Raw genomic sequence first — 15,546 nt, 5'->3', positions numbered from 1 at the left:
CGAAAGCTGAGAAAGATGAGAGGAGACTTTGCTTAAATTCAAACAGATACCACAATACTTAGTTCACTGTACCATATGTATCATGACAAAGGTCCATACAAAATTTCAGGTAGGTCAGCCCAGTAGTTTCTAAGAAATAAATAATTTTTTTCATTTCTTACTTCTTTATCTTCACTCAACAGCATATTTAGCTGGATATAGTTTCAGGTCATATCCAGGACCTTTGGTGATTGGGAGATCCTATTTATTAAAAAGGTGATAACATGCTATGGACTAATAAATAATGGGGATCACTAAAGAAGAGCCAATAATAGAAGAAGGAAGTAAAAGATGGGGAAGATAGGTGGAAAAGTGGAGAAAGAAAGAGAGATAGAAAACGTAAATAAGGATAAGGAATCCACCTTTTTAACCTCTCTCCCACAGAAGAGACATTGCGAGCCTATCCTTGTTTTATCGTTATTTCCATGGCAGGTGCTCGTCTGAACTCCAATCTCTGGTCCCCCCTCGCCAATCTTTCACGAAAAACACCCGTCTAGCTGAATCCACTGTGAAAAATTTCCCCCACTCTTTATCTGTGCCTAAATCAAAACGTGGATTCCATGAACAAAGCTTCTTTCTTAGAACTGCACGCCTGTGGAACACTGTTCTGTCTGCCTGCTTCCCTCTGGACTACAACTTGGATGTCTTCAAGTCTAATGTTAACAAATTCCTAATGAGCCGCCCCCTTAAGTAAACACTTCATCAAATCTCCACACTAACGTAATGTACTTGCAATAACCCTTATCCCTGAGTGGCTTCCGGGCCTTGATAAGTGGTGACCACCGTGTAAAAAAAAAAAAAAAAAAAGGAAATCTATAAATATAAAAGCAAAAATGTATGTTTGTATGTGTGTTCGCTTTTTCTGAATGTCTACAAAAGGCTTTTTTTCAGAGAAGCGGTCGCTCGCTTCACAACTTTTAAAAACTTTTTATATCGCATATAAATCGTAATATCTCACAGTTAACAACGAAGCTCGCCTGTCTATTTAATTTGCTCGATTTCGGGAAGATAAATATTCAACATTTGTCGCTCGCCGCATGTGGGTTAGTCTTTTTCCTATAACATCTTGGGAAAATAAAAATCCCACAGTCAAACTTGACCTCATTAACTCATTAAAACGGGCACCTGCCGAATCCAAGTAATTGAATAAATTCAAACGTGTTTCCGTTGGCATCTCGCGGTGGGGCAATGGTTAACGTCGCACATTTTTTTTTTCACACTTTAATTTACAACTTTGCCTCAACAGTTCGGGTTCAATCCTCATACTTACTTTTTTTTACCCCCTCTATCCCACACACCTCCAAACACCCGGGCAACGCCGGGTACCCCTCGCTAGTTTATATATATATGGGGGGAGGGGTACAATTTCTTTAGAACTTTATACGTACTCTCTAGATCATAATATCTATGATTTGCGAAGGGACGTCATATCTAGATTTATTTTGATCGACTTTTATAAACTTCATGCTATTCCTTCCTCTCGCGTGTTTGTTCGGCTTTTTCGTATAAAAGCGAAACTGAATCGAAATAAAAATGATTCACTGGCCTTTGTCGTCAGCGCGTCTTGAAGGCAATCAGCTTCGTATCAGACAATTGCTGTTCATTAAGACTGCCAGAGCTGCCCCCCTTGGAGGGGGGGGGCTGATTTCCCCACCATTGTGGGGAAACAAATATGGTGGAAAGATGAATGCTTAACTGGCTTACAGCCAAACTTAAGTGCGTGATTTAATTTCTTCGTCTGCGTGAACTCATACGTTTAACTTTCGCTTTCTGCATGTCAACTTTTTGATCGTTAATTTAGAATGCGTTTCACCTTTTGTCTCTTCGTAATCTAGTGGTAAAATATCACGTTTTCTTTCACTTTTCTTCCGCCTTTGCATCAAGGCTTCGGGTTCGAGCCTGCCTGCCTGCCTGCCTGCCTGCCTACTACAACTTTTTTTTTTCTCAACACCTGGACAACGCCGGTCACCCCCGCTAGTCTATTATCTATATCTATATATATAAAAGCGAAAATGTATGTATGTATGTACGCTTTTCCTCGATGTCCACAAAAGGCTTTTTTCTGAGAAGCGCTTGCTCGCTTCGCAACTTCTTAAAACTTTTTATATCATCTATAAATTGTAATATCTCGCAGTTAACCATGGAGCTCGCCTGTCTATTTAATTTTATTGACTTTAAAACGTCAATTATTCCACATTTCCCGCATCAGCACGCGTTACATTCGGTTTTCGGTATAAACAAAAAGCGAAACTCGACTTTAATCACAGGCCCAGAGCCAGTGGTCTAACGTTTGGTCAATGTCGACTTCGTCATATCAGACGGTAGCTTTCATTTCGAGACGAGGGAGCGGGTTTTTAAAAACAAACAAACCGATTTATTGACCTCATTAAAAACTGTCCCGCACAAAATGCTAACTGCTGAATAGCTATCGCCGTCATGTCAATCAAAAACGCGCACCTGTTTTTTTTTTTTCACACTTTACTATTTTCCAACTGCGCATCGTCAAGGCTTTTTTTTTCACGGGCACCTGTTTTTTTTCACACACACCTACAAACACCCGGGCAACGCCAGGTACCCCTCGCTAGTATATATATAAAAAGCAAAAAAAATTTTTATGTATGTCCGGCAAAGGCTTTTTTGAAGGGAGTTTTGCTATGCCTTAGAACTTAGATTATAATATCGAAGATTTACGAAATGACGACAAAATGTCTTTTATTTCAATGACTTTTATTTTACAAAATTCGTTTTCTCTACTACTGCTATGCCATGATATTTGACCACCTGCGTTTTTAAATGGTTATTTTCGACTGTTCTCAAGTCCCTGCCTTTGTGGCATCATGCTATGTCATCAGACTATTAACCTCAAGGCTTCGGGTTCAAGCATACCTCCCTCCCAAAACTTTTTTTTTCTTTTCCATCATTTAAATTTTGATTTTAGCCATTATATATAAAAAATAATTTTATAAAATCAACAGTAGGTTCTCTACAGTGCAATGTATTATGAAATAGGTCAGTGCAGGGAGAAATGTGAATGGGTCCCCAAATAGATAGCAATCAATTGATTTGATTGGAAAAAAAATGACAATTTCACTGATTTCGATGACAATAAAATATGGGAGGGTGAAACATTTGTTGATTCTTATCAAATCCTGGGCAACAGCAGGTCTCTATGCTAGTATATATATATATATATATATATATATATATATAAATATTTAAAAGGTGAAACGAAAATCGTGAAAAAACCGGACTAGAGTGCTCAATGTGTAGTCAGGGCAGTATATAGGAAATTTATTACTGTGAGTCCAGAATGAGTTTACAAATTGTTTCAGCTAGAGGAAAATCCTCAAAGAGAGGAAAAAATCCAACTAGCATCGTCAGAATTCATAGATGGACTAAGTTATAAAGTCAAATAAGAATGGAAAAATCGTAGATAAAGGGGAGTTAGAAAAGAAGGGGGAGTGGTAGGGAGAGGACGTTGGAATTTAAAGTAGTAGGAGTGTATACAATAAGAGAGGGGTTTATAATTAAATATTAATTATGTGTAAATTCTTATATACGTTTTTTTTAGTTTATAACGGTTTAAAATTAAAAGACGCTACTTTTATTTATATATACATATACATATATATATATATATATATATATATATATATATATATATATATAAATATTTAAAAGGTGAAATGAAAATCTAAAAAAAAAAAAAAAGTCTACACTGAAAAAAGGATATTTTTAATCCAGCTCCGCTCCACGTCACAGCTTCGGAAAACTTTTTCAATTCTAAACAACATTGTGTACCTGAAATATAAAAGAAACTTCAATTTTTCAATTTTGATTTTTAGGTTTTATAGTATAGTATGCATTGTATAGTATGCGTTGGCGGTTTTAGGATTGGAATGAAAAGGGAAGCAGTACAATGATGAAAAAACATATATATATATATATATACTTGTTTATTGTTATATAAACATGCTCACATCCCGCTGCTACAAATAGCCACTTGTTTCAATCAAACAACAGATATCATCAGGCAGCGACTTGACTATTCAAAAGTTCAATGAATAATCTATTATTATTCTATTATTCATTGAACTTTTGAATAGTCAAGTCGCTGCCTGATGATATCTGTTGTTTGATTGAAACAAGTGGCTATTTGTAGCAGCGGGATGTGAGCATGTTTATATAACAATAAACAAGTATTTTTAGCTCTTTTTATTGAGCACTATCTAACAACCTCGTTGAATTCATTAGTCCATTACTTTTGAATATAAAAAAACCCGAGTATATATATATATATGTTGGTAACATCATAACATAAGTTATAAAATGTATATGGCGATTAAGCTACAGTGAATATTCCGCATTTCATCCACTCTAGGATTCTTCAGGCTTATGCACGAATTCTGTGGTTGTTTGTCGTTTTTATATGCGTATCTTCTATTGAGATTTTAGTTAGCCAATCAGCTTTCTAGTATCCACCACACCCTTCCTATCAGCCAATGAGCATGCATTTATTGGACAAAGGCCTATTTGACCTCTGGTTGACCTGTTCCTTTATGTGTGCTCTATTTAGCCTGAATATTTAGTTTCTTGATTTGTTTTAAATCTAGTTTAGTGTTTTTTTTGGTTTTTTTTATTGTTAGTTTATATATAAATATATATATATGTGTATGCACATATATATATATACATATATATATACATACATATATGTGTGATCGTTTATGTATATTCATGTTTATTTAATTTATTTATTTGTTTATTTTCTATTGTTTTTGTTAGTTTTAAAACTATTTTGCATCGCTATCCTAGAGTAAATTTTATCTTGTGAACACAGTTGTTTGCTATTTCTCTTCTACAGTTTAATAGATGTTGGGGTTCTTTAAAGTTCATGAAGGCATAATCTACATGGGTCGTCTAGGTCCCTACACGTGGTAGCTTGTCTTATTATTTTCCATTCGACTACCGGCAAATGTCCGCTTTCTTTGAGTTTCCAGTATTTATTTGCTAGTGTTGTTTTCATACGGTGTTTTTTAAACAACATCTGAGGAGTTGGTGAGGACAGGAAATTTTTATGAAAACATAAAATCATAAAATTTCCATCCCATTAACGAAACAGCTGTAATGAGGAAATCCAAGATAAAATAAACAAAAGTTACAAAAAAGAAAAAATTTAAGTTTTTTTCTTTTTTTTTTTATTACATTTTCACCCCAAACAAGGCACATTGCCACTTTGGTGTAGGGGGCTACTATCAGGGGCAACAACTACTGGGGTACTATGTAGGGATTTGGGCAGCAAGATGTCAGTTCACGTTACACTTGAACTTCTGCACGTCAGTACTGTTGGGGAAGCAGGGACCTGGAATGGAATTCCAGAGTCTAGCGGTTCTGGGGAAGAAACTATTGGAGTAGAAAGATCTTTTACATCTAGGGATCTCTACTGTGTGGGGGTGGGATTTAGCTGCCTGTCGGGTTTGTCAAGGGTGCTCACGTCATGGGGGCACAAGTGATTGCAGTTCGTCAGAGCATTCACCACTAAAATACTTGTAGAAAAGGCAGAGGGATGCAACATTTCGTCGATGGGATAGAGGCTGAAGCTTAGATGTCAGTTCAGGGCCTATCAGGTTTGCGACTCTCTTTTGAACCTTGTCAAGGAGCGAGAGACTAGTAGCAGATGCACTAGCCCAGATGTGACAGCAATACTCCATACATGGGCGAATGGTGGCCTTATAGAGGTACAGGATACTTTCGGGTGTTAGTAGTTGTCTAGCACGGTAGAGAGAGCCCACCTTTCTTGCAGCGGCCCTGGCAATGCCTTCAATGTAATTGTTCCAACTCATGTTTCTTAAAGTTTTGCACTATATATATATATATATATATATTTGTGAAAAATTCAAGACAACAAAATATGAAATAAAAACATCATATGGTGTATTTCCTTATGTGTTACAATTGTTCCATAACCATTTAGACATTATATATATATATATATATATATATAATATTTTCACAAAATGAAAAAAAATTAAAGTCAAAATTAATTGACTCAATTATTAAACTTCATGATCATCAGTTTTCATAATCAAGCATGCAAATAATATTTTCACAAAATCAAGACAATAATAATAAAAAATGATACCATCATATTGAATGACATAATGTTTAAAATTGTCCGAATGGTCACAAAACAATTGTAACGAATATGAAAATACACAATATGATGCTATTATTTTTTATTATTTTATTGTCTTGATTTTGTGAAAATGATATATGAATGCTCGATTATCAAAATTGATAATCGTGAAGTTTAAATAATTTTGACTTTAATTTTTATTGATATATGAACATTGCCAAATTTTGATATTTTTAAATATATTAAAATTTTTGGTTAAAAAATATTAATAAAGCAGATATATTTTTTTTTTTTTTTTTTTTTTTTTTTTACACAGTGATCACCACTTATCAAGGCCCGGAAGCCACTCAGGGATAAGGGTTATTGTAAGTACATCACGCTAGTGAGGAGATTTTATGAAGTGTTTAATTAGGGGGGCGGTTCATTAGGAATTTGTTAACATTAGACTTGAAGACATCCAAGTTGTAGTCCGGAGGGAAGCAGGCAGACGGAACAGAGTTCCACAGGCGTGCAGTTCTAAGAAAGAAGCTTTGCTCATGAAATCCGCGTTTTGATTTAGGCACAGATATAGAGTGGGGGAAATTTTTCACAGTGGATTCAGCTAGACGGGTGTTTTTCGTGAAAGATTGGCGAGGGGGGACCAGGGATTGGAGTTCAGACGAGCACCTGCCATGGAAATAACGATAAAACAAGGATAGGCTCGCAACGTCTCTTCTGTGGGAGAGGGGTTGCAGGGTAGAGAAAAGGGCATCCCCCACTAAACCACGAAGTCTATTTTGTACTCTGTCAAGGCATGATAGGCTGTTTTTGGCAGCTCCTGCCCAGATATGGCAACAGTATTCCATCCTTGGCCGTACTTGGCTTTTATATAGATAGAGAATTGCATCAGTAGTGAGATATCTTCTGGAGCGGTAGAAGGATCCCACCATTTTTCCTGCGACCTTGGCAACAGACTTGATGTACGTGTTCCATTTCAGATCAGGAGTAAAGGTCAAACCCAGAAGCTTGTCAAAACACGGGGCCTCACCCAGACGAGAGCCATCCATCACAATTGATGCCAGCTGGGGATCAGAGCGTTGATGATGTAAGGATAGGAGTTTGGTTTTGGATGCATTAAAGGTAACTAGCCACATCTTCCCCCACTGAACCACGCGCTCGAGATCAGAGGAGAGAGAATCCGAGAGAACTTCGTCATTTACAGCCTTTGATGTGTTGCCGTAGATGGTCGTGTCATCAGCATAGATGTCAAGGAATGATTTAAGTATGTGTTTAGGGAGGTCATTGATGTAGATCAGGAAGAGAGTTGGGCCCAGGATTGACCCCTGAGGGACTCCAGCATTTATATTGCAGGCCTCCGATTTTTGTCCATCTACCACTACTCTTATGAGCCTATCAGAGAGAAATGATTTAATGATTGAGAAAACATTTCCAGTTATACCATAGCTGGAAATCTTGTGAAGTAGACCCTTATGCCATACTTTGTCAAAGGCCTTTGATATGTCAAGAGCAATTGCCCTAGAGAGGAAGCCTTTGTCAAGAGATTCACTAATCTTGTGGGATATAACCGTCAGCACATCTGCGGTAGATCTTGCAGAGCGGAAACCATATTGTGTGTCACTAAGAAGGTTATTCCTGCTGATGTGGTTGACTATTTCTCTATTTAATATTGATTCCAGTAACTTACTCATAACACAGAGAAGACTTATTGGTCTGTATTGAGAGGGAGATGACTTATCACCTGAATTCTTAAATACAGGGCAAACTGATGAGGTCTTCCAGGGGGTCGGAAAGCACTTCTCCTTAAGGCAGTGCTTAAATAGTTTCGTAAGTATGGGAGCAAGTTCTGGTTGAAGCTTTTTTAACACTATAATTGGGATGCCATCAGGGCCAGTTGCTTTACTGGAATCTAGGTTTTTTATTAGCTTGGCGACCTCATGCACGGATATTTGTATGTTACCTAGCTTGTTCTGTGTTATAGGAGGAAATATGGTGAGTTGATGGCCTTCGTCGCATAGGGTAGAATTAGCTGCAAAGTTCTTTGCAAATAGTTTGGCCTTGTCTGACGCTGACGAGATAACCTCTGGTCCATTGATAATGGTTGGGATAGAACGCACACTTCTGTTCAGGATCCTATTTGTTATTTGCCAAAACTGGTGGGAACCAAGCCGCTGATCAGCTACCTTGGATTTAACAGACTGGGCATATAGCTCTCTAGCATTTTTTATTACTCTTTTACAGTGGTTGCTGGCAGTCCTGAAAGCAGCTTTAGTCTCAGTGCATCTATTACGTTGGTAGTTATGGAAAAAGTGATTTCTGTGCGCGATAGCAGCAGCACATTCTGGGGAGAACCATGGCTGGCTGTTAGGTTTTTGTTGGAATTTTTTAGATGGTATGAATTGGTCAATGCCTACAATTAACCATTCGGTCAGATCTGATACTATAGAGGACACTTCCTTTTTAAACATGGAGTGCAGAGGTAAATCAGATATGAATGTACGGAAGCTATCCCAGTCAGCCATAGAGTATCGGTATACAGTACGGTGGAGTTCCATTTATTGCATCATTTCACATATAATCTCTAGTTTTTAGATCCGCAACGTCTAACCGTATTTGGTGATATCAAATTAAAAATTGGTTTTTTTTTCCACCTTGGCACACAGTGTAGCTGGAGTTATGAAATATTCCACAGATCAATTAAAATATTCAAGCCGAGAAAAAGCCAATGAAACGTATCTATTAGAAAAGAATAAAACAAAAAATGAATTGAGAAAAACACATCACTCACCTCTGACATAAGCTTTAACATAATCTGGCTGGAACTTACAAGCAATGATGCAATCTTGTAAAGCGTAACCGAAATTGTCTGAAAAAAAAAATACATTGATTGCCAAAATCATTGTGTTTGAAATTGCCTGGAATTTTTTTTTTTTTGTGATTATATTGTATTTAAAATTTACTGAAAATTTTTTTTAATTGATTGCCACGATTATTGTGTTTGAAGTTGCCTGAAATTTTTTGTGATTATATTGCATTTAAAATTGACTGAAAATTTTTTTGAATTGATTGCCACGATTATTGTGTTTGAAATTGCCTGAAATTTTTTTTTAATTGATTGTTGTGATTATATTGCATTTAAAATTGACTGAAAAATGTTTTAAATTGATTGCCACGATTATTATGTTTGAAATTGCCTGAAATTTTTTTTTAATTGATTGTTGTGATTATATTGCATTTAAAATTGACTGAAAAATGTTTTAAATTGATTGCCACGATTATTATGTTTGAAATTGCCTGAAATTTTTTTAATTGATTGTTGTGATTATATTGCATTTAAAATTGACTGAAAAATTTTTTGAATTGATTGCCATGATTATTGTGTTTGAAATTGCCTGAAATTTTTTTTTAATTGATCGTTGTGATTATATTGCATTTAAAATTGACTGAAAAATGTTTTAAACTGATTGCCACAATTATTATGTTTGAAATTGCCTAAAATTTTTTTAATTGATTGTTATGATTATATTGCATTTCCTAAAAAAAAAATTGTAATTGAGTGCCACAATTATTACATTTGCAAGATTAAAATTAAATTGAGAAAATCAAACTAACTGAAATATGAGTACTGGGTCCAGCTTTTGAATCCAACAAAACTGACGTTTTGTTTGTATTTTTTCAGACTGTTTACATAAGTGGCCAGAAGGTGTTGGAGCGCTTATCCAATTATGCTGACAGGCAGACGACAAATCAAGACAATTTATTAAAGCAATAAAATATCTCATATTGAAAATATATTATCTGTGTCATTTTTTTGTTCATTGGCAATTCATACTGTGCCATTTTTTTGTTTGCATATTTTCTACAATTTTCAGAGTTTACTCTTTTTTTTATACTGATATTTCACCCCAAACAAGGCACAGTACAACTTGGACATGGGGGGGGGGGGCTACTCTCTGGGACCAAATCTACAGAGACACTATGTTGAGATGTCTGTGTTCACATTACACTTGAACTTCTGCATATCAGTTAGTGATGGGATGATCTCAATATTTTTCCCCAATTCCGATACAATTATTGATTCCACACTAACTTCTCGATTCTGATTCCGATTTCGATTCTTTATAAATCTCTAAATATTTAACTTGTTATTTTGTTATTTTTTTCCCCTGGGTACCATAAAACCACGTGTTAAATGTGCAGATATTTTCTCAAACGTAAAAAAACACTCGTGGGGGTGATTTATAACTTTTAGTGTTCCTGATATTTAAAATCAATAAATATTTATTATTTCATTATTACTAACAGATTTTGTTTTAAACAAACTCAAATCAAAAAATAAAAAGATAATTAAAGGAATCGTTTTTGGCATCAGAAAATAGGGACAAATTTTTCCGATTCCAATACCTCCAAAAGTCCCGAATTTTCTGATAACCGATTCCAATTAATCATCCCAACACTAATATCGACACTGTCAGAGAAGCAGGGATCTGGGAGAAAATTCCAAATTCTAGCATCTAGGAATCTTTGTAATGTAGAAGTGGGATTTTGCTGGTTAGTTAGTCGGGGGTATTTACATTGAGGGTGTACAAGTGCTTCAAGTTTGTCGGAGCACATTCCACTAAAATACTTGTAAAACAGGAATTTGCTGCTTGACTCTCTTAACAAAATTCTTAAAAAAACTAAGGTCGAAAAATGGAATTATTTTCTTTGCAAATTTCCTCTTTTTTTTTAAATTTTTTTTTATTTTTCTTCCTTTGAAGATTGTAATGCTGGGTATGGGGCAGTCAAACCAGCTGCCAACATTGCCCCGCTTTTTTTATTGAAACCAACCGAGAGCTCTTTTTAGTATCCTCGCTGTTCCCTTAAGTGCAATTGTCTGAATCTCTTTTGCACTTGGTTCACCAGGAATATTAGTTAGGTAGGACTTCAGGTTCTTCTTCATAAGTCCTGTGGCAGCTATGATAACTGGTATGATTGATATCCCCTTTAGGTTCCAGTTTCTTTTCATATTATACATTCCTCGATAATGGATTCTCACGTGTTCAAACTAAAAAAGTAACACATTCACCAAACTTTAAGTGGACAAAAATAATGAACGACTGTTTTGTTTTTTTATAAACATCACTTGTCTGCACCAACCAACTACAAGCCCTTGTACCCCCTCAACATAAATACCCCCAACAAACTCGACAAGCAGCAAAGTCCCACCCCTACACTGTAGCTATCCCTAGATGTAAGAAAGCTTTCTACTCTAACAGTTTCTTCCCCAGAACTGCTAGACTTTGGAACTCCCTTCCGGGTTCCTGCTTTCCCAACTGTACTGACATGTAAAAGTTTTAGTGTAATGTGAACGGATATCTTGCTGCTCAACTCCCAATATAGTATCCCTGCAACTTATGTCCTCCACAGTAGCCTCTACATCATAATAATCTTAAACAAATAAATGCTTGTTTATTTAAAAATTTAAACGCTTATATCACAGAGAACACAATCTTAATCAGCAAAGTTGTACAACCATTACCCTGTGTGTAATTTGTATACTAATAGGTTTTTGGAAATTTTTTCACTGGATTATTATTGATTGGACATTAATTAACCAGATTATGAAAAAAGTTTGAAAAAAAATCATTATTTTGACATTTGAAAGAGGTGCTCACTTTTTAGTTACAACGTTCTGGTAAATCGGTAATCCATTTTTTTTCTTTTTTTTTTTTTCTATTTTCTAAACACGGAAGTGAATTATTGTCCAAACACGAAATTTTTTATTGATCTTTTTTTCTTTTTTCTTTTTTTTCTTGCTTGTTTTTTCCATTGTGAACACGTTCTTATAAAGAAATTATTGCTACCTCCGGAAACCCAAGATGAGAATTAATGAAGAAACTGAATGAAACACTGATAAACTCACCTTTCATACAAACAAATAATTTATTTAAAAAAAAAAAAAACACCCACAAACTCACTTTTTATCAACCAAAAACTAAGTTAAAAAAACAAAAAAACTCGAAACTTTATTTTCATAAAAAACAAAAAAATTAAAAAAAAAATCATTTTCATTCTATTTTTTTCTTTGAGAAACAAAATAAATATTTCTGACTTTCAAATGCAGTAGGTTCATGTTATTTTTATTTTCTATGGTTTTGATATACCCGCGTTTTTATTGGTTACAAAATGGGTAACCGATTTATCAGAACGTTGTAACTAAAAAGTGAGCACCCCTTTCAAATGTCAAAATAATGATTTTTTTTTTTCATAATCTGGTCCAATCAATAATAATCCAGTGAAAAGATTTAAAAAAAAAAAAACTATTAGTATACAAATTACACATGGGGTGATGGTTGCACAACTCTGCCCCTTAACCATTTCAAACCATGCACACCTAGTGTCATTTTTTTGGCTGGGCATAAAGAATATTGAGGTACTTGTGCATTTAACGAACCAGACGTAACTCAGCATTTGCTCGGCTTTGTCCGACGCATGACGTCAACAGCCGGATATAACCGAGCGTTGCCGATTAAGCAGACGAGAATTTCGCTATCAATTGGAAGAGTGTCACAACTCAAGAAACGCTTATTTGAAGAGAGTTTTTAAAAAAATTTTGTTTTAAAAAGATAACTGACGAAATAATAATGAATATTACAAACCTTGCGGACCAGCTCCAGACCCCAGAGCTGCACTAAACTTTTGCCAGCAACGGAAATTGTTGGCAGAAGAGAAAAGGTGTTTACATTTTGGCCAGGATTGTGTACTTGCAAAGAGAACAAGCCTTTCCGACGTTTACGGTTGGAGGTGTAGAAGTGTAACATGTCGTCGATGAACCTCCATTAGGATTGGGACCTTCTTCTCAAAATCCCGACTAACCATCGCATGTATAATAAAAATATACTTATGGGCGTTCGAGATGGCATCTACAAAAAATCTCCATCACGAATGTGGGTTACGTTCTCGCGACACAATTGTGGATTGGAAATTTTTCCTGCGTGATATATGCAGGGATTTTTTTCTCAGGAATCCCCGGCAGATTGAAGGCCCAGGCCATAACGGTAGAAACCGACGAGTCCGTTTTTAACCGCAGAAAACAACGCCGGCAGACTTCTGACACCGGTGGTCTGGGTCTTCGGTGAATACGACCCCCGCCGAAAAGGAGGGTTTCTTGGTCACTGTACCAAATAGGAAGGCCGAAACCCTCCTTCCACTAATAAATAATAATAAAAAAAGTCCTTGTTTCTGGCGAAAAAAATGTACAAATAATCCTTGTTCCTGCCCCTCCCCCAATGCTTTTTATTGCCCCTTTTTTTAGGCTTTTTCCATTTGACATAAAGAGTTGAAAAAAAAAAAAATTTACTTTTACGTGTTTAAGACATAGACAATGTCTTTTTACGTTAAAAATTGGAAAAAAAACAAAAAAAAACAGTTCAGACAAAAAAAAAGTTTCCTATTATTTAACAACAAAAAAAAAGTTTCCTATTATTGAACAAAAAAAAACTTGTTTTATATGTATTTATTTTGAAAACAGAAAACAATTTCAAACAATATTAATGAAAAAAACAAATGAATGGTAGGTTTTTGCTTTTTACTTATTTAATTTTTTTTATGTTTCTACATTTTACAATTTCATTGTACAGTTATTTTTGTTATAGCGTTGTTTTTATTTTATCGCCAACGTTCGGTTTTATCCGGCTGTTGACGCCATGCGTCGGACAAAGCCGAGCAAATGCTGAGTTATGTCTGGTTCGTTAAATGCACAAGTACCAATATTGAATATCAGTATTGAGTGAATCTATGGATATTTACTACTAAATATTTTCTTATTAACAACTTGAGATGGAAAAAATATTCTGAAGAAGGTGTATTACATCGAAATTATAAATAAATTTAAACAAATGTTTATTTATTGTTACAAAATCTTCATGTTCTAATTTCACTTCAAACATATTTTATTTTATATCTAACTTTATATAAGAAATAAAAAGTTTAAAAAACTAAAGAGAAAAGAAAATGTGAAAATATATAAACAAATAAAGGAAAACAAAAGAAAAATTCAATTTAAAATATATAAAAAAGAAAAAACATAAAATATGTAAATAAAAAGAAAGAAAAAAGAAAAATAAATTTTTAAAATATATAAATGAAAAACAAAGAACATCAAAAACCTTACGTAGTTCAAATTGAGCTGCTGCCCTGTTGCTATACAAAACTGCATTGAGCAATTTGTCGGGCGATTTCGACTTGATGCCTTGCGTATAATTATCAACGGCTGTTCTAAAATCTTTTTTCTTGAACAAAACATTGCCTTCTTCTTTGAAACTCTCAGCGCACACTGAAATACAATCACATAAGAAATAAGATTTTGCAGGATCAAAAAATTGTCAGTTGGCATTATTTCAAATCGTCTTATTTTTACATAAAATCATTAAAAAAAAATATATCATTTGGCACTATTCTAAAACACCATATTTTTTGATAAAATCATTAAATTAAAAAATATCACTTTGAACTATTTTAAAACACCATATTTTTTGATAAAATCATTAAATTAAAAAATATCACTTTGAACTATTTTAAAACATCATATTTTTGGATAAAATCATTAAATTAAAAAATATCACTTGGCACTATTTTAAAACACCTTACTTTCTGATAAAATCATTAAATTAAAAAATATCACTTGGCACTATTTTAAAACAACTTACTTTCTGATAAAATCATTAAATTAAAAAATATCACTTGGCACTATTCTAAAACACCTTACTTTCTGATAAAATCATTAAATTAAAAAATATCACTTGGCACTATTTTAAAACACCTTACTTTCTGATAAAATCATTAAATTAAAAAATATCACTTTGAACTATTTTAAAACACCTTACTTTCTGATAAAATCATTAAATTAAAAAATATCACTTGGCACTATTTTAAAACACCTTACTTTCTGATAAAATCATTAAATTAAAAAATATCACTTGGCACTATTTTAAAACAACTTACTTTCTGATAAAATCATTAAATTAAAAAAAATCAATCAGTACTATTTCAAAACAACTTATTTTTATATAAAACCATTAAATTAAAAAAAATATCACTTGGCACTATATTAAAACACTTTATTTTTTGATAAAATCATTAAACGAAAAAAGTATCACTTGGTATTATTTTATAGCACCATATTTATTGATAAAACCATTAAATTAAAAAAAAATCCCTCAGTACTATTTCAAAATATCTTATTTTTACATAAAACCATTAAATTAAAAATATATATCATTCGGCACTATTTCTAAACACTTTAATTCTTGATAAAAGCATTAAATCAAAAATAATTATCGCTTGAAACACCTTAGTTTTACATAAAACCATTAAATTCAATGTTTACAATT

General features: G+C 34.0%; 1 protein-coding gene across 2 annotated transcripts in view; it reads right to left on the bottom strand.

The window, feature by feature from the left end:
• LOC145259081 (hsp70/Hsp90 co-chaperone CNS1 homolog) overlaps positions 1–15,546 on the bottom strand; it is a 69,509-nt gene that overhangs the window by 18,223 nt on the left and 35,740 nt on the right. For both annotated transcript variants that reach the window (XM_080116717.1, XM_080116715.1), the window contains exons 4-6: positions 14,328–14,489; positions 8,961–9,038; positions 3,773–3,840 (exon numbers count right to left, since the gene is read on the bottom strand). In XM_080116717.1, the coding sequence (XP_079972843.1) occupies positions 3,773–3,840; positions 8,961–9,038; positions 14,328–14,489 (308 nt within the window). The remainder of the gene's footprint in view (positions 1–3,772; positions 3,841–8,960; positions 9,039–14,327; positions 14,490–15,546) is intronic.

The sequence above is a fragment of the Euprymna scolopes genome, chromosome 34, assembly GCF_053919585.1.
Source record: "Euprymna scolopes isolate OS-2025 chromosome 34, ASM5391958v1, whole genome shotgun sequence".
In the NCBI taxonomy this organism is placed as follows: domain Eukaryota; kingdom Metazoa; phylum Mollusca; class Cephalopoda; order Sepiida; family Sepiolidae; genus Euprymna; species Euprymna scolopes.
This window is presented reverse-complemented; position numbering and strand designations above follow the sequence as displayed.